We start from the raw sequence: 27,534 nt of genomic DNA on the forward strand, positions 1-27,534 counted from the left end.
CTGTTTATTGTGTTTATCGTCATATTCACAGTTAAATAAGCAGATGAATTCTTCTCCTCTGAATAATGTTGCACTATGAAACAGAAAATACAAAAACAATACGATACAAATATGTACGACAGATGTGCCGTGTACAATATGTAAATGTTCATATTAATCCCTGAAGGTCAGACTTTTACCTTCCACAACAAAACAACATTTCGACATTAAAATTCTGAGTTTCTTCTCCGTAACCGCATAATGCATTTTTAATGGAGGAAAGGAGAGATCATCTTCAGGTGTTGGAGGTTTTAATCCTTCAGATTTTCATTTTATCAAACAGAATTTTATAGATTCAAGACCACATTATGAAATATCTGCTGTAATTCCCACAACATCAGCTGTATTATTATCCTCCTTCTGCTGTAGCTGTCCAGTGTTTTCACACTCAGCAGTGACGTTTCTCCGTTTTAAAGACTGAATCTTTTAGGAACATCAGGCCTCACAAGTCGTTAAACATTTTATGTTTATTATTATTTTTCAGGATTTTGTTCTTCTCACATGCAGTTTGTTGTTTTTTTAATTTAAAATCTTTATTTGTGTTTTCTTTGAACGCCACAGACTCATCCAGCTGTTGTTCTGAGGCAGGAAGCTCCAGATGTTGTTCAGTATTCTGGTGACATCTCATCAAACAACAATCCATCAATAATCAACCCATCAGACAGATTCATGAATAAAAACAGGTTCATTCAAAACTAAAAGAAATGCTCTGACTGTAAAAATGTTTCCATGGCAACACACGAAACATAAACATAACTTTTAAAAGCTCGAATCACTAAAAGACAAAATATCTTCACTTGTAGTGTCTCTTCATCCAGAGGTACTTGTACTTTGATTGAGTATTTCCAATATGTGCTACTTTATATTTATACTCCACTGGAAGACGTACTCAGATTCTTTACTGAAGCAAAACTATTAAAAAGAAAATACCGTGATTTAAAAGTAAAGAAGTATCATCAGCTGATACTTTAACTACATGAAGCTGAGAGTACTTGTGTACTTTTACTGAAGTGGGATTTTAAATGCGGGATGTTTACATGTAATAGAGTATTTTTTTCACATCGTTGTACTACCACTTTCTTCAAGTAACTGATTTAAGTACTTTCTCCTCCACCAAATATTTCTCTATACTCAGGTGCAGTACAAATACCTCCACACAGTACTTTCTATACACTTGAGTAAAGGTGCTCAGCTGTTAACACTTCTGTACTTCTACTTAAGTAAAATTTAAATGCAGGACTTTTACTTGTATCCGAGTACTTTGATTGTGTTGTACGTGTACTTGTACTAAGTAAACTACAGTGGAGATGAACTGAATTTGTTTTTTTGTTGCTTTAAAAGTTAAATTGTGATATTTTATAGCAGCAACATATTTTGAGACGACGTCCGGCAGTTTTAATCCACAGATAACGAAGAGTTTTCACTGGAACTACTTTGTGTGGAGGAGGAAGACGAGGTCAACGTGTGGCTCCTTCACCTCCTTCACCTCCACAGCCGGTAGACTCCCAGAGCGATGGCCAGGCAGGAGAACACGGTCGCTGAGGAGGAACACAGGACAGAGACAACACTTCAGTCTCATGACGCGTCAGCCTCCAGCAGCGCTCTGCAGCAGGACAACACGTTTACCTGCCAGGTAACGGATCGTCTCCAGTTTGAGAGACTCCAGCACCGTTTTGAGCGAAGCCACCTGCAGGTCCATCTTCTTGTTGATCTCCATGATGTCGTGCTCCAGGTCGGCTTTCTGGTGATGTCATCAACCAAACACAGTCAGTGGACAGAAGGTACTCACAGGTGTAGTAGTACTGTAGTAGTATTACAGTGTACTTACCTTGTGATGGAACTCTGTACTGGCCTCCATCAGCTTCTTCTCCTGCTCAGTAAACTGACAGAAAAACACAAAATGAGCTGAAGATTTTCCTTTTTTAGCCGATATTTGTTTAAATAAACTCAGATTGTCTCCATTAAAGTTTGCCGAATTATCTGTTAGCACTTCCTGTTCGCAGTGAACTCAGGGATGTACAGTAAACTGTCACTGGATCACTTTGATACTGAAGAAAACATAAAAACATGAAGATTCTCAGGCAAGTTCTGCAGTGATACGAGCGTGTTTTTACGATCGTTTCTAAGTGTATTTGTGGTGGACATCAGAGAAGACGATGTCCTCTGGAAGCGTCGGTCACACTGACTCCGACCCACCATGTCAGAGATCCTGCTGCTCTCCAGGTTGATGTCCAGTTTGGATTCTGCTCGGACTCTCAGAGTCTCCTCCTGAACAAACACACACACAAACATCAAAAACACGTAGCTGCACTCAATTTTCATCATAAATGAGTTTGTTTAAAAGCTAACCATGCTTGTTGAAACACTTTCTGACCTTCAGTCTGTTCTGCAGCTGCTCCAGCTCTCGCTTCATTTTCTACAAGAGTGAAAAAAACAAAATCACAAAACTCAACTTGATTTGAAAGAAGTTATTTCCAGTGTTTTTACAGCTGAACGCTTCACTGTAGCTGCTGAGCTAAAAGCGTTGGCGCGTCTGAAGCGGGTGCACCAGCTCGACCACGTGTCCACGGTGTAAATACAGTTTTTTTAAATCAGTTTGGGATCTCAGGCCTTCTGGAGACTTGGATTAAGTTGGCCGAGCTGTATGGAGGACGAAACAGACTTCGTTTTCATTTTTGGATGAACCTTTCCTTTAAAACAACACGCGGCAGTGAAGTCGTACCGTGTTTTCAGATCGAAGGTTGGCGAACTCGCTCTTCTCCAGGATCACCATGTCCTTCCTGATGGAGTCCAGGTGAGCGACGATCTGCTGCAGTGCAATCTCCTGACAACAGAGCAGATTACTTCATGTAACTGAGTACATTTACTTCACTTCAAACTTCTACTCCGCCACGTGGACAGATTTAGTGACTTCAGATTGTAACTTTTCCTCCCCTTCCTGTCGTGTGGCTCCAGATGTGTTGATGTTGAATGTTTGTTTTAAACTGAAGGATGAAGTGTTCCTGTTGTTTTCCTTTTAAAACTCTGGATTAGCTGAAAATGCATCGTCACAAAGCTTTTTCTGACTTTTTACAGACACGTGGTTCCTACAGGACGGCCGCGCTGCAAACATGATGATCTTATAGAGTATGATGCTCTGCTGCAGATTAAACCAGCCGACAGGATGTGAAGGAGTTTAACTAAAGTGAATTTAGCATAAAAAGTAAGTTTCGTATAAAGAAAAGTAAGGTTAGCACTAGAAAAAGTAATGATTGTGTAAAAAAGTAATGTTAGCATCAAGGAGTAACGTTAGCACAAGTCCAAACTAAAGTGGAGTTGACGTCCCACCTGGTGAGCTTTGGTCACCATGTCTTTATAAACGATGTCTATGTTGGCCGTGGTCAGCGTGACCAGAGCCGCGACGATCAGCTCCGCCTGACGCTTCTCAAAACCTGCAGGACAGAAAAACAACCATCACTCCATCTTATCATGATCAGTCCTCCTTCAATCTGGACTCCAGATTATATTCTGAACATCAGGTAATAAATGATCAGGTATTAGTATTTATGATGGTCGCTCTCTCACCGCTGCTCTCCAGCTCCGACACCATGCTGTGGGAGTCAAAGGTCAGTTTTCGCTGCTCCAGAGGCGTTAATTCAACTTTCCTGAGGTCAAAGGTCGCCGAGGGGGCCGTCACATGGAAGTCTATCTCACACACGCACACACACGCACACACACACACACACACACACACACACACACACACAACTTGAATGAAACTTTAAAGGGAAATGTGATTATTTCCACTTCCAAACAATTCAAACAGGATCAATAACTCAGTGGTCTCTCTTCACTAACAGACAGGTTTCATCAAATAAGGTCCCATGGGTCAAACCGGAAGGGGCGGGGCTTCGACACTCCCTGGAGTTTCTGCCGGTTGCCTGGCAACATGTCCTCCAGGCTTTACCGTAAAGTTTTTCACACATTTAGCGACATGCACCTGACAGGTGTCACGAGGTTTGTTTCCTGTCTGTTGACCCTTTAATCAGCAACACGCCGAGTTTTCCTTTAAACTTCACATCCACTTTTGTTTTGTGTGTTTTTTTGATGCTGATACTTTTGTGCTGTTACGACTCGTACAGTATTTCTGCTCTAATTTAAGTGTAAGCTGTGATGGGCAGCGTCTCCACCACCGGATCCAGAGGTCGTACTGACAGAAACATCAGAGGTTGTTGGGTCGGATCCTCTCACTCACCTCTCCACGTCCCGACCCGCAGCACGTGACACCGCCGCAGCAGCGCGTTCATCCCGGAAGCTGCTGCGTTTGTGACTTTCAGTAAAGTTCAGTGAGACACTGAGACACTGAGACAGACTCCAGCTGATCCGACCAGCTGTTTAACTGTGAGAGAGCACGAACACACAGCTGACAGACCGGAAACAGTTCACAGAGCGAAGAGCGACCGACGACAAGCTGCGGGAACAGCCCGTCCGCGTGATGCATTCAGGGACCGTGGGAAACCTCCACATTACAGGTCGCTGATAATGGGTGCATTCAAAGCTGTGCGAAAAAGTACCAAAAAGTCATACTTGAGTAAAAATATAGTGTAAACAATTACTTTGGTAAATACTACAAAATAAATGATATATTGCCAATAAAATAAATTTACACGTTTTTCTTTTTTTTAAACTTTGGCTCTGATGCAGCAACAGTCTGCACAGTCATCAAGTAAATGTAGTCTAGTGGAAGTCTGAAGTAGCAGAAAATGGAAATACTCAGTTAAAGTATAAATACCTCTAAAGTGTACTTAAGTACAGTACTTGAGTACATTTTATTATCTAACATTCCATCACTGGTTTTTATGGAGAGATTATGAGAAGGAAGAAAACTGGATGAAATTAAATCAGCTACAACTTTAATACATAACTTGTGAATATGCATCAGTAGTTTTAATAATTCAATAATATGATGTATAATAATGTAACACAGACGTCATTTTGCCTCCACGGTGAGTTCTTTTAAACATTATTTATACATAAAGTACATTTTGTTGATTATATTTACCTGCATTTATCAGTAGGAGTGTGAATGCAGGGCTTCCTTGAATTGGAGTATTTTATAAATTGTAATGTTTTTTGCTTTTACTCAAGTAAAGATTCTGAGATCTGATCTGATGTGGAGACCCTCAGCTTTAGAGAGACCACACAAAGGAAGCTCAGAATTCCGCAGTTTGTGGGGTGACATTGAAGGCATCTACATGGTTACTTCACTGTCCTCTCCTTCAGGGAGCGACGTGTCCTTCTGCCAAAACATTAACATCAACAAAAATACATAAACATTGACAACAACACGTCATTCAGCGGCTGAAACGCTTCATCTGAGGGTTTATTTTCAACAGAGGCTCAGTCAGCACGCTGTCAGGCTCGGAGCTGTCAATAAAGTTGTTTACAAAATCAACACCGTCACTGTCATGGCGGTGCCCGTGGTGGACAGTTGGAGCTGGTTTCCAGCGTTAGCACTGGGAGTTTCTTTACTCAAATGTCTCTTTATCAACGCCTAGTGAGTGGAAATACTTTCCTGTGAAGACGTTAAACTCTGTGCTGCAGATTCAACACGATACTTTCATCTGATAGACGATCATTTAACGGCTGTTAGCATCCGGCTAACAAACTGAGCATCCGACGTTAGCTACAAACCAGAACAGTGACGTAAAATTGAACGTTAACAGAAAGAAAACTGTTCAAGCATCGTTTTTTTAGGAGTTATTAGAGAACAACACATTTGTGTGTAGCCGTTTGCTATGTTAGATATGATATGAAGTGATAAGTGATTGTTGTCACATTAACTTGACGTGTTATTAACTTATCGGCTCATGTAGTCAAACAGCCTCAAGATGGCGCCGTTTTTCAGTGGAAGTTCGTTTTGAAGCTGAGTTGCCAAAAAAACAGATTATTAGAGATTAAATCCGATTTATATTCGTGACAACGTTAGTCACATGTGGCTCAAGTGTTCGGCTGTCACTCACTTTGTTGCTCACTGTTATAACCTTCAGAAAACAACAGTGCAGTGTTACATCCATTTACGCCAAACGTCTCAGAAAAATCTCCCAATTTAAGGATGTCACACACGTGGTCTGAAGGGACCATAGAAGAAGAATAAATCGCACCAGTAGTCCAGATGTTTGGCCAAACCAAACAAATCGGCACCATGAATTTACCAACATACTGGATCAAACACCTAAATTCATTCAGAACAGCCTCTGGTTTATTCTGGATCTGTGATACAAGAAGCAGCTTCACAGTCGGTAAACAGCAAATGTGCAGCATGTGGGGATGGTGTTGGTGTCCCCTCACCAGTCGCACATCAGGTCATGTCTCCCACCAAACAGTTTTTCAGATGTTGTCACATTAAACCAGACTTGTACGTTTGCTGATAATAGAGTCAAGATTAAATTGTCAGCTTTCTGAATGGGGTTTGGTGTAGGTTTGCCTCCAGATTAACAGGTTGTAAATATGCTGTTGTTTGTGTGTTTCAGCCATTCCACAGACTTCGAGGTTCACAGGAACTGGTTGGCCATCACTCACAGTCTGCCGGTGTCCAGGTGGTATCATGAGGTCAGTGTGACGGACGAGTCACTGCTGCTGTTGTTTCAGACAGGAAGTGTCCTGCAGCACGGTCATCCCTACATTTTCTCACAAGACATTGGTCACTTCGCCTGGAGTCAGTTTTTCATGAGCGAAGGGAAACAGCTTTGTTTCTTGCTTTGCATTTTTCAGCCTGTCCTTATTGGTTACTGAGCTCCAGAAGTCGGAGAATCAGTTCTTCTAACATTGACCAACTTGCCAGATTTAAAGATTTTTCTTTGGCCTCCTGGTTGAACTCTTTACTGAAATCTTTGTTAATGTGTGCTCTCCCTGTTAAATAAACCAATGATTAAAATATTAAAAACACTTTCCTGCCCTGTAGAACACGTCGGAGTGGACTCTGGACTACCCTCCGCTGTTCGCCTGGTTCGAGTTCGGTCTGTCTCATGTGGCTCAGCACTTTGACAGAAACATGCTGCTGGTGGAGAATCTGAACTACGACAGCCCGGCGACTGTTCTCTTCCAGAGGCTGTCGGTCATCTTCACCGACGTGGTTTTTATCTTCGCTGTCAGAGAGTGAGTCCAGAGTCTGATCACAGCATTCAGCCTTTATTAAGTCTTCTTTGATCCCACAGAGAGCAGCTTTTATTTGTACAACACGCAGCTGATTCACAGGGTTCATGATTAAAAGATATTAGAGGCTCAGTAAATGTGTTTAGTTGTTCTTAAAAGACAATAACAGGTTGAATTCATCCTGTGATTATAAATGTGTTTCTGTTTAGAAATGTAAAAAATCAACATTGAAACAAAATGTCGCACATGTAATGTTTCCTCCTGTATATTCCAGCAGCTGATTGGCTCTGTCCTCTGTCCTCCAGGTGCTGCAGGTGCGTTCAGGAGCAGAAAGGCTCTCGGGACGTTTTGAACCGGCCGTCCTTCGTTCTGGCTGTTCTGCTGCTCTGGAACTTCGGCCTCCTCATCGTCGATCGTATCCTTCAGCTGTGAAGCTGTGTTAAACCTCTTAAAGCAGAAGCAGTTGAAGTTCTTTGAGTTTAAACGACGTCCGTTTTTATGTTTGGATCAGGAGGCAGATAAACAGAAAGTAGAAGACTGAGTGAACGTGGATGTAAACAATTCTGAATTTAAAATCAGCAGCTTGATTTATACAACGAGGCATTTCAGAGAATTAACAATACATCCTGGAGAGGTGCTGGGATGCATCATCAGTGATGAACCTGAGGTCATCGAGTGTTTCGGCTCTTTCAACATCTGACGGTCTCGTCCAGGCGACCCAGCCGGGGGGGGCGATCATTCCCCGGCTTGCATCCCAGAAGCAGCTGACCACGGGGCCTTCCTCCTCAGCCAGAGTCACCTGGTTGTTTTCTCTGTGGCATCAGTGATCAGCGTGATGGATCTCTTCAAGGCTTTGTAGAGTGACCGACCTGCAAATCCCTGCAAACTCAGCTCAATACGAGAGAGAAAACAATGATAGTAGAATTTCTCAGTTTGGGTGAAGGTATGATGTCATACAGCTCACTTATTTATCTTCACATTGTTGTCTGACGTCATCATGAAGAACGTGATAAGACTTCCTTCACAGCTTCCCTCAGATATTCATTTCCAGTATAACGGCTTCTTGTTTGGTTTCCTGCTGCTGTCGGTGGCAAAACACCTGCAGGTACGAACCTGAGACCAAAACACTGCTCGTGACTTCATAGCTGTTATTTGATTTGATGTGTATGTGGATCTCCAAATCTATGACATAGAAATGCTGATTTTGTTCTAAACGGCTTCACCTGTTTTTTTGTTTATTGTGTCAAACAGTCTCGACACCTGCAGGGGGCGCTACTGTTCGCCATCCTGCTCAACCTGAAGCACATCTACCTGTACGTGGCTCCGGCCTACGGCATCTACCTGCTGAGGAGTTACTGCTTCACTCAGGACAACAGAGGTACCACACACACACACACACACCTGTTCACCTGTACGCTTTTATTGTTTTAGCAGAGGCTGTTTAAGGTCATAAAACTAGTTGATAAGTTAGTTGATTGACAGAAAATCGACCTTTCTTAATCGATTGATGATTTGAGTCATAAACAGAAGCTACAATGAGCGGCCACGTGTCGAGTCCTCTCCTTTCTCGCACCTCTTTCTGCCTCATTTCCTCTCATCTGTCTGTAAAAGAGGACGAGTTTATGTAGATGTCTCAGTCTATACAATGTCAGGAAGGCAGTGAGTGACTGAGCGCAGCGGCAGCAGCTGATTGGACAGGACTCTAAACTATGTTTAATTGAAAGCTGCACCTTGTTGAGCAGCTCAGAGCTGCAGCAGAGACACAGACAGTTCAGCAGAGATGTTTGGTGTTCATGTTAGTTGTGTGTTTAATAATGACATGTAAGTTATTTTCAGTCTCAACAGTTCATATTTTAGTCGTGAGCTTTAACTCATCAGTAGGCATGTTTCTTCTTCTGTGTGTTTTAATTGTGCAGACGGTTCAATCAGCTGGAGGAGCTTCAGTCCGCTCCGTCTGATCGCTCTCGGCAGCATCGTGGCCTCCGTCTGCGCTCTGTCCTTCGGCCCCTTCATCGCCATGGTGAGTCTCCCTCAGCTGCAGAGTCGCTGAACACCAACACCTTAAATATCAACTTTTCTTTTTTTGTTTGTCAGCTGTCTTTTTTGTGTTACTGAGACCTGATGTAGAAGTGTTTGTTTCAGGGTCAGCTGCCTCAGGTCCTGTCCCGTCTCTTCCCCTTCAAACGGGGCCTCTGTCACGCCTACTGGGCCCCCAACATCTGGGCCCTCTACAACATCCTGGATAAAGGCCTGGTGACGCTCGGTGAGACTCCACCTCCTCATAAACACCCTCTCTGATCTGAGTTATTTACAGATGTATTTCTCTGTTCTTTAATAAATAAATGTTCAAACTTCTGAAGCTGAAGAACGAATCTAAAAGTCCTCATACTGTGTCTAATCTAACCACAATACAATACGACATCAGTGTGTGACCACAGAGATGAATCCACACCTGTCTAAGATCTGTGTACCTGTTCAGGTGTTCGTCTGAAGCTGCTGCAGGAGGCGGAGCTTCCTCAAGCCTCCATGACGGGCGGATTGGTTCAGGAGTTTCAGCACTCGGTCCTCCCCTCTGTCACTCCCTCCATCACACTCGTCTGCACTCTGCTCTCCATCCTGGTGAGTCACAACAAACTGACACTGAGCCGGGATCAGTTTTTGTTTATTGTACAAGTCCTTTAACAAAAGTTATCTGTTGATAGTTCAAACTTATATTTCCATAACAGTAGAAGATATGAAATGTCTGACGCATTCAAACAGCTGCAGACACTAAATCTGACAGTTTATTTTTCATGAGCTACTTGATCCAAAAACTGAAGGTTCTGATTCAAAGCCGTAAAGTTCACGAGTTTAAATTATTGATCTCGTATGGACGACCTCTCCGAGATCCTCTGTAGTGGATACAGAAACTCTCTGGTTGGGCAGTGATGTGACAGAGTGGAGCCTCTTGCGTCAGAGATCATCTTTGATGCATTCGGATGCAAAAACAGACAAGTTTACTTTGAAACTGTCATCAAGTTACTGATGTTATTAAACTGGATATGACGCAGTCGACTGAAGTAAAGAAACGCCAACAAAGTGCCGTTCACTGTCGTCACTGAAGCAACAAAGATGTCATTTGCCTCATGAAGTTTTTTTTTCTGTTTGCAGGAAGTCGTCCAGATGAATTATTTAATGTATTATTTAATAAAACGTATCAATTCAGAAGTTTCACTTGAACGAGCTCCCTGATCGTGTTATCTTCTGTCCTGCGTCTCCAAAGCCGGCGGTGGCGTCCATCTGGTGGCGTCCTCGTGGTGCTCGGGGTTTCCTGCGCTGCCTGCTGCTCTGCGCTCTGGGCTCCTTCATGTTCGGCTGGCACGTCCACGAGAAGGCCATCCTCATCGCCATCCTGCCTCTCAGGTCAGTGTCACAGTCGGTGAAACATTATTTTATAGCACGTCTCCAGATCAGTCGTCACAAAATGCTTCTTGCTAATAGAAAGATATAAAAACATTTTGGAGATTATTCCGTCCCCTCTCCTGTCGGGCTGTAACAGAATCAGTGACAAGAAAAAACTCTGGAGCCCAACACATGTTTGACTTCCTGCCAAGACCATCAGAACCTTTTATCCATGCCTTTGCACTGGATTCAATAAATCAATCAGCTAAGACTCAATGGATGTAACGCCTGTTAAACTTGGACTGAAGCCATGAAGCCACTGAAGTTTGATGTCTTCTTCTTGTAGCATCCTGGCAGTTGAAAGCAGAGAGGATGCTGGGATCTTCCTGGTTCTGACCACCACAGGTCATTACTCGCTGTTCCCGCTGATCTTCACTCCTGCAGGTAAACACCAGACACAGACAGACAGACAGACAGGACGGAGGTTCGATCGTGGGAAGCTGAACGAGGACGAGGACAAAAATGTCTGTTAGATATCAGAGTGTTTCTCTGTTTTAAGGATTTCTGTTATGAAATGTAAGTTGATTATTCAAAGTCACAGCATCCACAGACACTTAACAAGTCTGAAGAACTGTTTAAGGTTTGGAGAAGTCCTGTTCGCCGTCTTCGGCTGTTTTCAGTCACACGTTTGTTGTTTTTAGTTTTGCATTTTAAAACCTTCAAACCTTCAGGTGCTTTGACCTCTGACCTTTTGTAATTCTCACCTTTTATTTTAACGATCAGTACTTCTTCCTGAATGTAATGATGTGATTTAGTTTATTAAATGTGTTTTGCAGAGCTGCCCATTAAAGTGGTTCTGATGCTGATGTTTGTGATCTACTCGTTCACTGCTCTGAGGAAACTTCACAGGTAACCTTTATTATTTGGATACAAAGCTTGAAAAATATTTGATATTAAAGATGATCAGGTCAGCAGTTAATCATCCGGATGTTGGCCTCAGAAACCAGTGAGTAGAGACTTCACTGGACTGGAGGTCTGTATTGATATTTTCCAGATAATCGTCATTAATCACATTTAAAGATCCTTAATTGTATTAATTGAAGAATAAATAAATGCAGATATATAAAAATAAATAACAAAATATAAAAGAGAAATTATAAACTTCATTTATTTGTTTATTTCTGTATGTATTATTTAACCCTAACCATACTTTTTTTTTTTAATACAAATGAGCATATTTCAGCTGTGTATAGTTTTTATTTATTCATGTTTTATATATTGTCATTTTTTAAATGTTTAATCCTTTTATCTTTCCTCATTCTTTTCCAATAGCTTTGTTTTTTCCCTGTTTTTTTTAATCATTCTTTGGACCAAGCTGTCAATCAGCTGACTTTGGGCGGGCCTTCCTGCCCCGGCTGATGAGTCACTTCCTGCACACCTCGTCCACTCTTGTTTAGCCACTGTGGTTGTGTCTCAATTCAGGGGCTGCAGCCCAGGAAGGGCGCATTTCAAGGCCAATTACGTCACAACGCTGCGCGAAGGCTGTCCAAATTCGAAGGCTGCTCCACATGCAGCCCACACATGCAGCCTTCCCCACCCTCGTTTAGGAGGACGCACCGCTACTGTCCTTCGCGGCCTCACATATCCCAAGATCCTTTGCGCACCGCTGCTCAGTCCCGAAACAGAAGAGGAAGCAAGAGAAAATGGCGACATCAAGTGGCGCAGACATGACATTTAAATTTAAGTAATGGGTTTATACTCGGTTTTTACTCATTTGAACATCCAACGCCAGATATGTTAAACTTCAAGAGACTATAAAACCTCCAAAGTTTAACTTTCAGTTAAAATACGTGAAGCTGGTAATGCTATGGTAAACATAGTTGTTATTCACCAATGGGTTCATGTTTATTTTGTAATGTTGATAATTCAATTCAGATTTGACACATTGTACACACACAAATAAATGTACATGTTTGATAGATTTGAACCAAAACAGACTTTAATGCATGAACACCTGGTGACGCAACCAGGAAATACTCCGAAGGCTAGACCGTCCCATTTAACAGCGGTGGATGTGGCCTTCAAGGTCTGTCCGAAGGCCGCGGCCTTCGTGGACCGCTAAGGCCGCGGCCTTGAAGGCTGCAGCCCCTGAATTGAGACACAGCCAGTCACTCTGCACATAATGCATCATGTCTACTTCCTGACACAAGTGTTCAGTAGGAACCAATGGGCTTTGAGCTGAGAGCTTCAGACAGGAAGTCAGACAGTTATTAGGGACGGACTAACATGTTGGGAGTCTGAACATGAGATTTGTTGACTATAATTAGTAAATATAAACACCTGTTGATCTGATGAGATTAAGATCAGGAACTTTTAGAACTTTTTGCTGTTTTGTGTCAAAAACAAAGACTCCATTACCCAGAGTGCTTTGCAGAGTCATCAGAACACTCAGTAATCAGATTACTGACTCTCTCCTCAGTGGTCCGATGTCTCTGCTCCATCCTCTCGAGTCCGTCTACCTGCTGGGACTGGTTGTCGTGGCGATCGCCTGCGAGATCGTCTTCCCTCTGTCTCCGTGGCAACAGAAGCTGCCCTTCCTCCCCCTGCTGGTGACGTCGGTGTACTGCTCGGTGGGCGTCAGTTACTCGTTCCTGCGTCTGTACGTCAACCTGCTGCGGCGGGAGGAGAAACCCAAACAGCTGTGAGGCGGCGTCCTGTACCTGAGAGGTCGCAGGTTAGATCCCCGACACACCTACATCGACTCTGACCGCTCACCACGCAGACTGACGGGACAAAGTGTTGGTGCCTCTCTCCGGCTCCATTTTCCTTTTTTGGTTTATTTTTCTTCTTCTTCTTCTTCTGGAGTTTTGACCGAACACAGAGGACACACACGACATCACATCCTGATATTTCCAGCAGCTTCAGTGACGAATGTTTCAGCATCAACACTCAACACGAGCTTTTGATATCAGAATCAATCATTGGTAGACTGATCGCTCTTCAGGCTCGTCAACGCTCTGTGGTTCAGATTGTGTCTGAACAGAACCTGCTGACCTGCAGTGTGTTGAACTGCGTTAGGATGTAAAGAGGCCCACAACACTTTCTTTACACATCAAGTTACAAGTCATTGTTAGTTCAGGAGGCTTGGGCGATATCCAAAATTTTACATCATATTGTCCCGCTGGAATATCACAGTAGATGATATTATCGCTTTACAAAGACAACATCTTTCAAATCCAGCCATTTTCTCCTGCTTTAAACCTGAAGTACTGCCAAACTGTTGAGCTGGTGTCATGTCTGTCTGTTAAACAGCTGCCTGTAGTAACCCCCGCCAGCCCGTCTCATTCCCACTTCGTCAAATATCGAATTGAGTTGCCTCAGCGTGCATTTTCTTTTCAAAATAAAAGCCTTGAGTTTCCATACAGGCAACAAGAGCAAAATCAAAGTTACACTTGCGTCATGTTTCACATATTTGAGGCCTAAGTGTCTCATGTTGACACCAGTAATTACTGATCGCTGTGATTACAACTCATCACCACTCAGCACCAGTCTGTGATTACAGACCCCCCCCCCCCTTAATTAGTGTCTAATCAATGTTAAAGTAAATATAAGTATCAGATATGACTCGGCGTCACTGGATCAGGCCTTAAACACTTTGTTTTAATTGTCTGTAGGTGTGAAAATGGTTTTCCTTCTATGTATTTGTCACTGTGATCCGTCCACGTGACTCTGAGCCTCCAATCGGCTGCAATATTTTTATTTATTTGAAAACATTTAAACTTTTGAGGCGAAGCAGAAGAGAAACCAACCTGTGTTCCCACTTTGTTCATCACTGCCGGCCGCAACGAAAATTTCTTCCACTCATCAGCAGGTGTATGAAACAAACTGACCAGTCGTGTAGAACTTCCTGTTTTTTTAATAACACAACGTGGACCAAAACAGAACTGAAACACATTTATGATGCTTGTTTTTGTATATTTTCAAATAAAAAGAGAGATTAATTTACCCTGTTTGTGTGTGACTGACTGTTTTACATCTTCAACAAAGTGAAAGCATTTATTTAGATTCCCATAATAAAAGTTTTCATTGGATCGCTGTCAGGAAATCTTTCCTCTTGTCTTTCCTGTGGTGTCCCACGTGGTTCTATCTCGGGTCCGATTCTTTTTCGGACAAATTATTCAAAAAAACTTCTGCTTCTAATGTTCTGCTCACAACACACAGCTGTGTCTCCCTCTGAACCCTAAAAAAAGTCCAATCTATTTCATGAACTGCCATGAGGAGATTAAGAGTTGAATGGCACAAAACTTACTTCTGAATGAAGGCGAGCCTGAAGTTGTCGTACTTTGTCATCAAAGGGTTTACCATCGAGGTTGGTAGGTTAGTTTTTAAGTTAGTAATAATGCTGTTGTAAAGACAATTTTTCCCAACTTTGTACTTTTGTTGTAATTAAAATGTTTTTCACTTTCAAAACCTTGAGAAAGTCACTTATGACCTCATTTCCTCTCGCCTGGACCGCTGCAAGTCCCTGTGGACCGGGATGAGTCAGTCCTCCAACCGGTCCAAACGCCAGCGACTCTTAAAGTTGAGGCTCAAAACGTACTTTAATTCCAGAGTTTGATTTGATTTCTGACCCGACTCTCTTTCTATTAGCACTTTAGTCGATGTGAGTTGTTTTTAAATGTACTTTATAAATAAATCTTACTCGACTTCACTAACAAAAGACCCAACATTTGTTCAAAAACTTTATTGATAAGGCAACACAAAACATGATTGGTTAAAATGATCTTACAGTGTGTTACAGGACACGTCTCCACTGCAGAAATATCTCTATTGCACTATAAGAACTGTTAGCGTCAATGCTAACCTGCAGATCAGATCTGACTGTACGACTATCAGTTAGCAGCTTTAAGGACAAAATGGCCTCTTCTCCTCAAGTCTGAGCTCATTATCAGTTCTCGCTCTACAAACATGTTCAGACTCTCCTCCATCGTCTTGATCTTCTCACACATCATCGTATAAAAGTAAAAATGTTTACAGCACTCACATCATTCAGTGGATTTCCTTTGAACTTCAAAATAAGAGACCAGTCGCACAGAACTAACAACTTACGCTGTAAAATAACTGTTCACATGTTGTTATGCATCACAACATCGTTGTTCGTCTACTGAGAAGACGTGAAAACACAGTGGCGCAGTTTAAAAAGGTTTGAATGAGAGGAAATGTGTAATCCTTCAAATTAAAACCAGATGAATGACAGTTGAAGTTGACCTGAGAAAACTCCCTGTAGTTTGATATAAATCACACCTTAACTGCCCTGCTGTCCTGGTTTGGCCTGCATTGATCCGTTTGTGTCCTGGGTGAATATCTGGCCTGGCCCGGTGCCCAAGCAGCTGATGGATCAGGTTGTTGGGGATTAATTTGTCCTTAAATACACGACTCCCCTCTGTGGTGGCTGCCAGAAATGTAAATTGGATTTAGCGGCCGTCAGTATATTTTTATAGAAGCAGCGCTCCTGTTTGAGTCTGTTGTTGTGTTTTAGAAGCAGAACGTTTTCGAGCCTGTAGTTCATGTTTTCCTCCTCCAGCCTGCAGGCGGCTGCTGAGCTCGTCTTCGAGTCTTCGGAGGTGAAGTTGTCTGTAAATCTGCTCCATGACAGCTCATTCTGCTGAACCGTTTACATTAAGAGGATCAGCAGCTTGCAGAGCAAAGAGCAGCTCACTGCAGGACAAACTCCCAGCATGCTCTGCTCTCACTGTGGTCACAGTGTTAATAAAGATACAATGACATCATCTCTTCATGTGCATAAAATGGAGATGAAACGATTAGTGGATTCATTAATCTTCTCCAGTGTGTCCAGAATCTCTTTTACACTGTCGGTTGAACAAAAACAAGACATGGAGGAAACTGTCATGAACTTTTATCTCTATTTTCTGACCATTTACAAACTAAATGATTGATTAATTGTAAAAGTAACTGGCACAGTAATTGATAATAAAAATTTGTGTTTGTTCCATTTAGGGTTGCAGTTGTTTACGATACCAAGCTATATAGTGTTGTGAAAAATTGATAATGTACCGTGTAAATTTGCTTATCTATATATAGTAGTGAGATCCCAAATTGATTTAAAAAGACGTAATTTACGTCCTCAACACACGGTCGAGCTCGTGCATCCACTTCAGACCCTTTTAGCAGCTACAGTGAAGATCTCAGTGCAAAAAGGGTGTAAATAACATCTCTTCAGATCAGTTTGTGATCTCGGGGCTTCTGGGGACTTGGATTACAGCAGACGAGCTGTATGGAGACATTTGATAGTTACTTCAGTTGTTTTGCTGTGAACTTTTCCTTTAAAATCTCTTGCCTTTGCAACCCTAGTACCATACCTTATGTGATACAACTGTAGTGATTAATTTAGTTAGTTTTTGGTTAGTTGAGTCATTTTGAGAGCAGAAATTTTAAAAAACAAAAAAATCACATCCGTCATGTCATCACAATAACATTAAAGGATCTCGCAGCCATTGTTCCAGCCAAATACTGGAAGATGTTTAGTCTAAAACTGGCGAATCAACCCGATCTTCAGTATTTGACGACTGTCCTTTATCCCAACATGGTTCTTGAGTTTCTTCATCTTCAGTTTCTTCATCCTGGTGTCATGTCTCGCTCCTTAAAACCCTTTTCAAAGATGCGTAGATAAGGTCCATTTGGGTGAGGTTTTCAGTCCTAGTGCTGGATGCCGATACCACAGTTTCAATCCGTTACTTTGAATAATATAAACACGTTATTTCGACAGAATGTTTGAACGTCTGAACGGAAACAGCCGCTCTTAAACTTTGTCTAAACAGCATTCTGTCTAAAAATGGCAAAATTCTGAATGGAATCAGGTTTGATCTGATCAGAAGAAGTAAAGAAGATGAATCGGAGAAACAAGCACACTCTGCTACAACCAGACTTCAGCAGGTAATACAAGGTGTTGAGACCGTGGATGTATCTGGTATCTTTTGGAAACTGGAATCATCACTAAAATTCAAGATGAAGCTCCGAGTTTGAACATTTTTGGGTGATTTGTGACGGTGGATTTTGTTGGAGGTTGAAGGTCACTGCTGGAAAACAGAATCATCAAAGTCTTCAGACATCTTTGTCAAAAATGAGTTTGTTTTTCAACCTGACACCTGGAGACGAGGGGGAGCGGAGCGACTGGAAAACCCAGAGGCTGGACGACCAATCACAGTCCATCGCAAAGTTTCACATTTTCAGTGTCCGTTGTTTCGTGCTGCCTCGCTCTGACAACAACACATCAGGTGTCTTCCAGGAGACCATCAGAGTGGGTCAAGTCTTTTCTCTTTTTGAAGGGGACTGAGGGGTGATTATTATTAGAATTTGATATAATTAATGTCTTGGTCGGACGCTGCGCTCTCATCCCACCCGGCCCTCCACGATGATGATTAACACCGGCGTCAGATCCATCATTTTCTTCAGCATGTCCATGATGTCCTCGTGGTCTTTGGCTCCTTCAATGAACTCCTCCAGGGTCAACTCACCTGAGGGGTCAAAAGACAGTTAATTGGCTGTAACAGAGAAATGGAAACTAAAAAGTGTTTATTTTTATTCTTTATTTTACTTCACCAGGATAATCCACTCAATAATGGATGCTTACATTAACACAAACCATAAAACAAGATTGTTAAAAACAAAACAGAACACTGCTGATCAGGTTCGTCCCCTGTAGTCCAGATAGAGCCCTCGAATACTGCACACTGCTCTTGAAAGTACAAGTGTTTTTCATGGGGATACCGATCTCAACTCTTCAGTCTTTACTGCTGACCTTATGTGACCATTGTGGCTGGTAGAGAATGTGTTATTTAATGTTCTCTTACTTCTGTTTCAAACTTCACAAAACCTCATTGAGTAGTGGCTCTACACTTCTTGAGCAAACCATAAATGCACTGTATGCCAGGATCTAGTATTACACGAGAAAACCTGTGACTAGACGCTAACCCCATACGTTTTTAGGGCCAAAAGCATGAATTTTTGTGGGTTTGATGAGTTTATTAGCGCTGAACCATGAGGTGGCTCTTTGCAACACCTAGCTCATTATTTTCTAAGTAAAGAACAGTATCATCTGCATACATGTTGATTCTGCACTTTGTCTCCTTTTATGAAAATCTCAATAAATCTCAATTTCACATGTGAATCAAGTATTGTCACGTGATTGTCTTTTTTAACATCAGAATTACCACACGTGGAGAAAAAACAATGCACACTAAATCACATGAAATGTGCTTTTTCAAATGTGAAGTTTTTCCACAACTTACACATTTTCACATGTGTCACAATTGTAGTTTTAACGTGTGACAGTCAAATAATGTCAGATGTGAACTGGGCATTTTCACAAATGATTAGCTCTTTTCACAATAAATTACATTTTCGCATGGGAATAACATACACTCACACTCAATTTTTTTGTTTTACTTTCATGTGGATTATTATGTCCACAGCAGCTGTCAGTCAATCTGAAATTGAACACTGGTGCCTTTCTCAGTTCAGTGTGACATTTTAAACTATATGAAAGGCTAATGCTAAGCTTAGTCTTTAGCATGTTCATTTAAAAAAACAAATTGACACAGCTTTTCCATTCTTAGATCTTAACCACTAGATTGTTAAAATAAAAAAGGTTTTTTCATTGGGTTGGCTCCAGAGGGAAAGGTCATGTTGTTAAGGGTTTATCTTGTACGGTGGCCATTTGAGGTGGTGGTTTGAGTTTTGCTACTGGGTGGCCTAAAGTAGTATTACTGTGTTGGTAGTAATCGTCATTGGTATTTACAATGATGTCATTGTCTGCATCTTGTTCTTTACCTTCTCCCTTCACATCGATCCTCTCAAATATGAGCGAGACGATCTCCTCGGGGTCGATGTCTCTGTTCCGGGTGATGTCCTGGATGGCCTGCAGGGGGAGACACACACAGTCTGACTGATAGAAACCACAAAACAGAACAAGAGTAACGTTTCTACTAAAGGCTTTATATGTAACTTTAAAAATCAATCTGGCCTTTTTGTTCTTCACTTATTTCTGAATGATGACGAAATCAGATCAATCAAAGTTTATCAGAAAAATCTGTGAATGTCATGATTTCACTTAATTTTAAGTATTTTAAATTGCCACTTCCTTCTTCATTGTAAAGGTTTATTACGATGTGATTAAATGAAAATGTAATAATAGTTTTCTTCTTTCTTTTCTCTAATTAAATCCATTATTTGGGTCAGTCTGTCATCGATACATCCGAGCTGCAGAGGGTCAAACACTCCACAGCAGACTGAACTCTGACATCCTTCAGACTGGTTTTGACGTCAAGACTAACTGGGTTGGAGTCACTCGACCCACTTCCAGCAGCTTCCTGTCGGCTGATAGATTGAGCTGATTCAGCAGATTAACACTCGTCTAATTTCAGAGTTAATCCAGCCCAGTTTTCTGTCGCTGTGAGCAGAGCTGCAGCTTCAGCGCTGCTCACTGTCAGTTCACTCACAGCAGCACAGTTTCTGGTGGTCGATTTACAGAAAGCGATGAAAAACTTAAAGCTTCTGTTCTTCATGATGAGCTTCTTTAAACAAACCTTTAGTTTAAAAATGCATATTGCATCCTATTGCAAGACGTCTTTCCTCAAGTGTTGAACACTTTATCAAAATTGGATTGAAATCACAATATCACCAAGTGCACAAACTAAATCACAGGAGGTGTAATGTTCTGATAAAGATTAAAATCACATCATCATTTTCATACATGTATTTTTTGTGAAGGTGAAATGCAAACGTCACCGTTACTACTGAGGTTATGACTCAAACAGAAAGGCAAATCCTCTGGCAATGTCAACAGCGTTAACTGCAGATTATTAGCTGATTTACCCGCTTTAAAAAACCTGCATATACGTCATATGTCTTGTTTTTTTGCTTTGGACAGTAGCCAGGCTGCTCGCTGTAGCCAGGCTGCGCGCTGTAGCCAGGCTGCGCGCTGTAGCCAGGCTGCCCGCTGTAGCCACGCTGCGCGCTGTAGCCAGGTTGCTCGCTGTAGCCAGGCTGCGCGCTGTAGCCACGCTGCCCGCTGTAGTCACGCTGCTCGCTGTAGCCGGGCTGCCCGCTGTAGCCAGGCTGCGCGCTGTAGCCACGCTGCTCGCTGTAGCCATGTTGCCACAGTGGTGCCAACAGTGATAGCCTAACACAGGGACACAGGAGGAGGGGGGGTGCTGTCTGTTTCCACTTTACCATGAAGAGGAAATCTTGTTCAGTAACATCTTGACAGGTCACAGAAATATAAGTATAGACACTTTTTTGTGTTTCTGCGTGTGGACAGCTCAGTGTTGTAAATGTTGGACAAAGATTGTCGTCTGGGCTAAAAAAAGATGGTCTGCAGTCCTGAGACGCAGTTATGAACAATGACTTGAATCACAGAGGAGCTGGGTGAAGATTTCTCCACCTCCTCCTGAACTCTTCATCCTGTGTCACTGAAGCTTTAATCTGATGATCAGAGCTGAGAGTGACTGAAACCCTGAACTTGCTCTCGTTGGTGAGCTTTGTGTCTTACTGATGGTCCGTCATCGCTGTCTGTTTGTGTGATTGTTACCGAGAAGATGGTCTCCAGTTCGTCCCTGTCGATCTTTCCGTTGCCGTCCTGGTCGAACAGTTTGAAGTACCACTTTAGTTTCTGGTTGATTTCTCCTTTCAGCATCAGGCTGATGGCTGCGATGTACTCCACAAAGTCGATGTAACCGTCCTGCAGACAGGAAAGAGGAAACCATCATGACACTGTTCAGATCACTTTCTTCAGATGTGTTTGATTTTACGTTCAGCCCCTTGTTTTTTAATCTGGAAACTTCATCGTACTTTTTACTGATTTTTGGTTTAAGTCATAATTTCTCCAGTTTTTGTCTCCAGCTGTTTTATTGGCTCACAGTTCTTTTAACGCTGCTTGTGTTCAGACAAAATGTAAATAAGGCTGCATTAATCAATTCTTTGTTAAAATGTCAGTCAGTTTTGTCCACAACCCAAAGATCTTCAGTTTACTGTCAGAGAGGAAAGAAACCAGAAAATATTCACATTTAACAAACTGACATTAAAAGACTCAAAATAGTTGACAACTAAGTGATTGACAGCTGCAGCTCTACATTTAAAATTTGAGGGAAAAAAAGGATTTTGTGGAAAAACATGTTTTTGTGTCTCAAAATCAGGAATAGAAAGTTTTGTTTGTACACAACACTTTCACTTCTTTGTTTTCTCAACACTTTTCTTGTGGACTTTAGTAACCTTGGTATTAAAGTTTATTCTGTTCCTCCTGTTGATCTCATGAGATCACGCTCACTTTTATCAGACCAACAAAGAGACGTAAAGATTTACAGCTTATAAATGTTGTTTACAAATTAATCCTCAATCTGTAGTTCATCAGTCACTCTTTGTAAACCGTGAAAACACTTTGTTACGAGTGAGTAAATGTGTCTGTAAGATTTCTAGTTTCAGAATGTACAAATAATAAAAAATGATTTTTGGAAAAATATAATTACTTTCTATGAACGTCTGCGTTCAGATTCAAAGCAGAAAAACTGAGAAACTCAAAGTTCCCACACTGGGAGTGACACTGAAGTACACACACACACATTCAGGTGCAGATATTCGCTCTGATTTTACTGCTGTCCAGCCAATCAGAAGCCAAAGAGAAGGTGTCTTCACGCCTGGATATCAACACACAAACTGCACAAAAACGAGCACGGACAAACAAAATATGATATTGTAAATCCACGGCTGGTAGTTGCGTCAAAATAAAATACAGTATTAACACTAATAGAATGACTGTGAATGGATTTATTATATAAGAGCTAACAAAAGAAGCTGATGTTGGCCGTTTATCTGGTGTGGCTACAAGGTTAGCACTCAGGCTAACTATCTTAGAATAAAGCATGAATGAAGTCAGAATAACAGGTGTTTTTCCTGTTTTTCATCATGCTTACATCTTTAGCTTTTTCACTGTCCTACTCCTTTCACTTCAAACAAAAAAATAAAACTTTATTTCTCAGTTTAAAACAGGACGTGTCGACCGGTTGACGCACATTCAGTCCAGGAATCTGTTCTCTGAAGGAGGCAGAGCAGCGACCTGAGGACACTCATGACCCAGCAGGAACCTTTAGCTTTTCTCCTTTTGCCCTCCTCTTCTTCACTTCCTTCTCCTTTTTTTTTTTTTGTTGTTGCTGTTCTTGAATATTAACAACACACCCACATAACACACTTCCACATGTGAACAAACATTTACACACACTAACAGACACGTGCACAAAACTAAACCCCCAGCTGATCTCTTTTGTCTTGTTCGTACGTTTCTTGCCCCACAAGTCTGCTGATTATTGTCTTGGTTAATCAATTAACTCTTTGTTTTTTTAGATACCAGACACTCAAAAATGTCTTGTCTGGTTTTGTTCCTAAATTTAAAGAGATTCAGTTCATTCTGACAGGAAACTAGCAAAATATTCAAATCCATTGTTTGCAATATAATGATAACAGGATGTGATACGTATCCACTCATCATCAATAAAAGATATTTTATTATATCCACATCCTGAATATAAACTATTTGGTAATTATTGATATTGATTTATTTACTCAAATTTATTGGACATTTTCTGGTATAAATCCTCCACACAAGACTCTACAACTCAAAACCAACAAAAAGAAAATACCACAATAAATATATTTAAAATCAAACTATTTTCTTAAATAATTACAAATCAACTTTATAATTACACAAAATATCTTTTTTTTTGTCGACCACACCACATCTTCTGGAGGCTCGTTCTATTTACAGTCATTTAAAAGTCATTAACATCTTTGTGTAATAAAGTTTATGAACCGATCATCAAACTAAACTCTTTGTACCGGACCTCACTGAACCCTGTCAGCAGCCGGTGATCTCGTGGTGTCCTTGAACACTCAGAACATCCTCACTGAACTTCAGCGGCACACACTGTGAATCCACTTAGCTCGCCATAAACACACACAGCGGGGATCAGAGCTCTGCATGCCAACACCGCAAACCAATTAGACGGAGCCAATGAAAGTCCTGCAGCGGCCATCTTTGTCCTCATTCTGTCTTTTTTTTCTCTTTCAGTTTGTTTTATTAAGATCCAGAAACAGAAATGTCATTCAGCATTCAGGGTCATAAAATATCACAAAACGTTTCATGTTATATGACAGAAAAAACTTCTGGGTAACCTTCAATGTAAAAGCACAACATTTTATCAGGAAAGTTTAGTCTTGGTCGGTACAGATAACAAAGTAAAATGTGTTGATATTTATACTCGTGATGAAGGAAAATCCTGGTTGTGTCGTGTATATAAGTAGTTTAATTGGATTTAGTTTATAAAAACTTGTTCTGAAAATACTTACTTTTGATCAAAAACATGATCTGAAGCTCGATTCTGAGTCTTTTCTGTAAATAGTTTTCTAATAGATAATAAATAGAACAAAATCTGATTAACAAATCAGTTTCAGGCTTTAATCAACAACTTCCTGTTTGTCCTGCCCTCGTCCAGATTAGGCCGCGCCCATTCTGAGTATGGATACCAATCGGATAATTTAATTGGTCGAACAGATACAGGTGATGGTGTCCTCACTCATCACCTGTGTGAAACGAATAATGGAAACTCAAGCTTTCACTCACATCTCATGGTCCTCATCAGTTAACAGAGGTTACACGTCAGAAGTGATCTGAGAAACTGAGTGATCTGAATCTGCAAAGTAACTTTAGTTATCAAAGACATTTAGTTTTTTCTTTTTACTGCAAATGTAAATCGGTTCCAGTTATCGGTCTCCTTTAATACTAATCATCGGAATCGGCTCTGAAAAAATCATATCGGTGGACACGGGTACATGTTGTCATGTCGAGGCTCCACGTGTTGTGTCAGACTGAGCTGTGAGCTTTTATGTATTTTACTTTAGGTGACATATAGAAGATCTGACATGAAGGCGTCCGGCCAACACGGACTTGATAACTTCTTCTGCTTCAGTGATGAAACAACAAAAACATTAAACTGCAGTGAAAACTTTGTCTCCGTCCCCAAAATCTACAAATAAAATCACTCAAAACTTGAAGATCTCATCACACAGTCCTGTTTCATAAAACCTGTTTCTGAAGATCACATGAACGTCAGTCGCAGCTCAGCTTTAGTGTAAAAATGTTTGGGACAATAAAGTGATTCACTGTCTCAGTACAGATCTGAATACATGAAAAATAAGTATTTCATAGTTTATCTGAAGCTGATGTGAGACTTCAGCTGTCTGAGGTCATTAAATCAAGAGGATCTCCTACAAAATAAAAGTCTGTTTAGTATAAATGTTCAGTATGAAGAGGAAAAAAAATTACAGCAAGACAAAACTGTCAGCGTTCATCTGAGCTCCTGACCGTTTTCCTCAGACCAACCGAAAAATTTGCAAACATGTCCTTTAAAGTACTAATGTGTTAATGTTCTTAACTTTTGTGCTTTTATTTTGAAGGTAGGACACCAAAACCAAAAGTCTACTTCCTTTTTAAACAGTTAAAACCAAACGAGACGAAATGACTAAAATCACACGATGATGAGTTCATGGTCATCGTTGCTGCTGCGCATGAAAACCCGAAGCCGCCTGGACTCTGTTTTTATTTATTAGATTATTCATTTTCAGTTTGTAAACAACAACATATTGTCACTGATGCAGATCAGTCACAGGAACGTAACATTTAAATCCTCGAGGGCGAAGTTACTCAGCAGAGGAGCGAAAACCTGCAGCTGGATCCTGAAGTCTGTTTGACTTAAATGTTTATAACCTTCTTTCATTAAACTGGAAATAGACGTGTCGTTATGAGGTACATGATGATGTCACAGTGTAACAGTCGGCGTTTAGATCAGTTTCCTTTAACCTCACTCTCTCTGTGGTTTTCTGTCACCGGGCACGAAATCTGTCAGGAAAATGAAGCCTGCCACCGTTTCTGTCTGCTTCACGTCTCCATCAGAGGCTAAATTCATGAATAAACTCACGCTTGGTTCTGTGTTGTTGGTACTTGTGACTGTGAGGGAAACTGAAAACAATCCAGTTGTCTTTGCGACAACAGCGGCCACAATAATGCTACTTGGAAACGCTCCCATTGATCAATATAGATCCACCAAAAGACCCAAATAAAACAACAATCAAACAAACTTCATGTTGAATTAAAACAGCAGAAATCAGCTGGACAAGCTTCTGATCCACATCCTGCAGCTCTGCACTGAACCAGGATCTGATTCTGGGCTTCACTTCCCTCTGGTGTCAGTCAGTCAGCACCAAACCTTCAGAAAGGCCACGAGCTGCACGGGGCCCCCGGGGGCCACCGGTAAAACTCAGACCATCAGCTTCTCTGACTGTATCTCTGTGAAGAGCACCACGTTATTTCACAGCAGCTGTGGAAAAGTAGCAAAACTACTTGAATACAATTAAAAGTACACAAGTATTCTCCAGGGGTGGAAGTAACTAATCACCACTACTCAGATTACTGTCCTTTTTTACTCGTGCTTTAGTATGCATCACACCATGTAATCTACTTAGTTACTTTTAAAATCATTAAGTACTGAGTACAGTTTGAATTTATATCCTTCACTAACTTTTCATCTGCATTTTTAAAGCACTGAGTAACATTTGAGAAGAATACTTTTACTTGTAATTGAGTAATATTTTAACTCTACTTGTGCTTGAGTTGAGATTTTAAGTACTCTTTCTACCGCCGGTAATCTCAGCTGATACTTTCACGACATGAACTGATATTTCTTTTTGAAAGCATGAATTTCCCATGTAATAGAGTATTTTTATTGTATTTTTACATGAATGTTTTGCTACTAAACGATCTGACTACTTCTTCCTGTCAAAGCAAAATCTTAACCTTAATAAAAGTAACTTGTAACTAAAGCTGTAGTGGAGTAAAAAGTATTGAATATCTGAATTACAGTGAGGTAGAAGTATGAGGTAGCACAAAGTAGAAATACTTGTGATTAAATGTGTATTCAAACAGGTCGAAACGTTGCTACTGGAATTTATTCACCTTTTTATAAGAAAATAAAGATTAAATATCTGAACCACCGACTTACTGTCAGATTAATGTGGTCGAGTACGAGGTAATAGAAAATGGAAGTACTCGAGTACTCTTTGTATTTCTTTACATTTTATTTATTTTAACTTTAATTCTGCTTCATTCTTCTTATTCTTGATTCATTTTAATCAACTTTTTACAGTTTGACTGTTAGCATTGTTAGCATCTTCAGTATCGTGCTGCACGGACACTTGACTTTTCTCTTGGGATTATAAAATATTTATTAACACCAGCTGATATATTGTTTGTAAGTGTCTTTGAACTGGTTCTGGTCCAGTGAAACCAGCAGACAAACCAGAAGCAGAGACTTCAGTTGTGAAATAAAACAGATCTGCTGCACTCAGTATATTTAGGGTTTAATTCAGAACCTTTATTTTGAAAACCCCCGGCTGTGTGAGTGTGTGTGAACGCACCCCGTCCATGTCGAAGGTGAAGAAGACCTGTTCCACGTAGCTGTTGGCGTTCTCGCTCATGCCCTTCAGGCCCAGGATGGCCTTCAGCTCGAACAGCGTGATGAGGCCCGACGGAGACTCTCGCATGAACTTGTTGTACCAGTGGTGCATGTCCTCCGCCAGGATGTCGTCCAGGTTCGAGCCGTGGTTCCCCATTGGTGCTGTCCGACAGGTGCACCGAGGCAGAGAGAGGAAGAACGAGGGATCCTCCTCACTCTGAAGGAGAGGACGGAGACTGGAGGAGAGGGTCGTGGGAAAAGAGACGAAACCAGTAAAAGAGCTGCAGGTGTTGATCCGAGGACACGGAAGAAGAAAAGTGACAAAAAGGTTAAATATCCGCGGCGTCTGCGGTGAGGCCACCGGGCTTCAGCAGCAGGAGCCGGCCGACATCCAGGCTGCAGT

The 27,534-nt window shown here is 41.3% G+C and overlaps 3 protein-coding genes across 4 annotated transcripts; 1 reads left to right on the forward strand and 2 right to left on the reverse strand.

The window, feature by feature from the left end:
• Window positions 1-491: 491 nt before the first annotated feature.
• Window positions 492-4,457, reverse strand: ccdc90b (coiled-coil domain containing 90B). The gene is made up of 9 exons (XM_073479315.1): window positions 4,274-4,457; window positions 3,604-3,723; window positions 3,367-3,470; window positions 2,762-2,863; window positions 2,414-2,455; window positions 2,236-2,307; window positions 1,868-1,921; window positions 1,666-1,780; window positions 492-1,577 (listed from the first exon to the last, which is right to left on the reverse strand). The coding sequence occupies exons 1-9, from the start codon at window positions 4,323-4,325 to the stop codon at window positions 1,522-1,524; spliced, it is 717 nt and encodes a 238-aa protein (XP_073335416.1). The 5' UTR covers window positions 4,326-4,457; the 3' UTR covers window positions 492-1,521.
• On the forward strand, window positions 4,369-14,559 carry alg8 (ALG8 alpha-1,3-glucosyltransferase). Of its 2 annotated transcripts, none has more exons than XM_073479314.1 (13): window positions 4,369-4,550; window positions 6,552-6,630; window positions 6,983-7,176; window positions 7,479-7,588; window positions 8,211-8,278; window positions 8,425-8,551; window positions 9,090-9,193; window positions 9,316-9,436; window positions 9,653-9,792; window positions 10,436-10,575; window positions 10,901-10,998; window positions 11,391-11,463; window positions 13,034-14,559. In XM_073479314.1, exons 3-13 carry the CDS (start codon window positions 7,073-7,075, stop codon window positions 13,257-13,259), a joined length of 1,311 nt encoding a protein of 436 aa, XP_073335415.1. In that variant the 5' UTR covers window positions 4,369-4,550; window positions 6,552-6,630; window positions 6,983-7,072; the 3' UTR covers window positions 13,260-14,559. The 2 variants fall into 2 exon arrangements, with proteins under 2 accessions (XP_073335415.1, XP_073335414.1); XM_073479313.1 differs by lacking the exon at window positions 4,369-4,550 and adding an exon at window positions 5,346-5,575.
• On the reverse strand, window positions 13,290-27,288 carry guca1d (guanylate cyclase activator 1d). Its single transcript, XM_073478952.1, has 6 exons — window positions 27,094-27,288; window positions 21,164-21,313; window positions 19,405-19,492; window positions 17,974-18,089; window positions 13,361-13,413; window positions 13,290-13,317 (listed from the first exon to the last, which is right to left on the reverse strand). Exons 1-6 carry the CDS (start codon window positions 27,286-27,288, stop codon window positions 13,290-13,292), a joined length of 630 nt encoding a protein of 209 aa, XP_073335053.1.
• Window positions 27,289-27,534: the final 246 nt, after the last annotated feature.

The sequence above is a fragment of the Pagrus major genome, chromosome 13 (genome assembly GCF_040436345.1).
Source record: "Pagrus major chromosome 13, Pma_NU_1.0".
Classification (NCBI taxonomy): Eukaryota; Metazoa; Chordata; class Actinopteri; order Spariformes; family Sparidae; genus Pagrus; species Pagrus major.

Coding starts and splice junctions, on each gene's coding strand:
- ccdc90b (XM_073479315.1), bottom strand. CDS start 4,325: ATGAACGCGCTGCTGCGGCGGTGTCACGTGCTGCGGGTCGGGACGTGG. Junction 2,456..2,761: donor ACCTTCGATCTGAAAACACG/GTACGACTTCAC, acceptor TCACTCTTGTAG/AAAATGAAGCGAGAGCTGGA. Junction 1,578..1,665: donor GACGATCCGTTACCTGGCAG/GTAAACGTGTTG, acceptor GTTCCTCCTCAG/CGACCGTGTTCTCCTGCCTG.
- alg8 (XM_073479313.1), top strand. CDS start 5,487: ATGGCGGTGCCCGTGGTGGACAGTTGGAGCTGGTTTCCAGCGTTAGCA. Junction 7,589..8,210: donor CGGCCTCCTCATCGTCGATC/GTATCCTTCAGC, acceptor AGCTTCCCTCAG/ATATTCATTTCCAGTATAAC. Junction 10,999..11,390: donor GCTGATCTTCACTCCTGCAG/GTAAACACCAGA, acceptor TGTGTTTTGCAG/AGCTGCCCATTAAAGTGGTT.
- guca1d (XM_073478952.1), bottom strand. CDS start 27,288: ATGGGGAACCACGGCTCGAACCTGGACGACATCCTGGCGGAGGACATG. Junction 21,314..27,093: donor TCACCTTCGACATGGACGGG/GTGCGTTCACAC, acceptor TCCTGTCTGCAG/GACGGTTACATCGACTTTGT. Junction 13,414..17,973: donor TCATCATCGTGGAGGGCCGG/GTGGGATGAGAG, acceptor TCAAAACTCCAG/AAGAAGAAGAAGAAGAAAAA.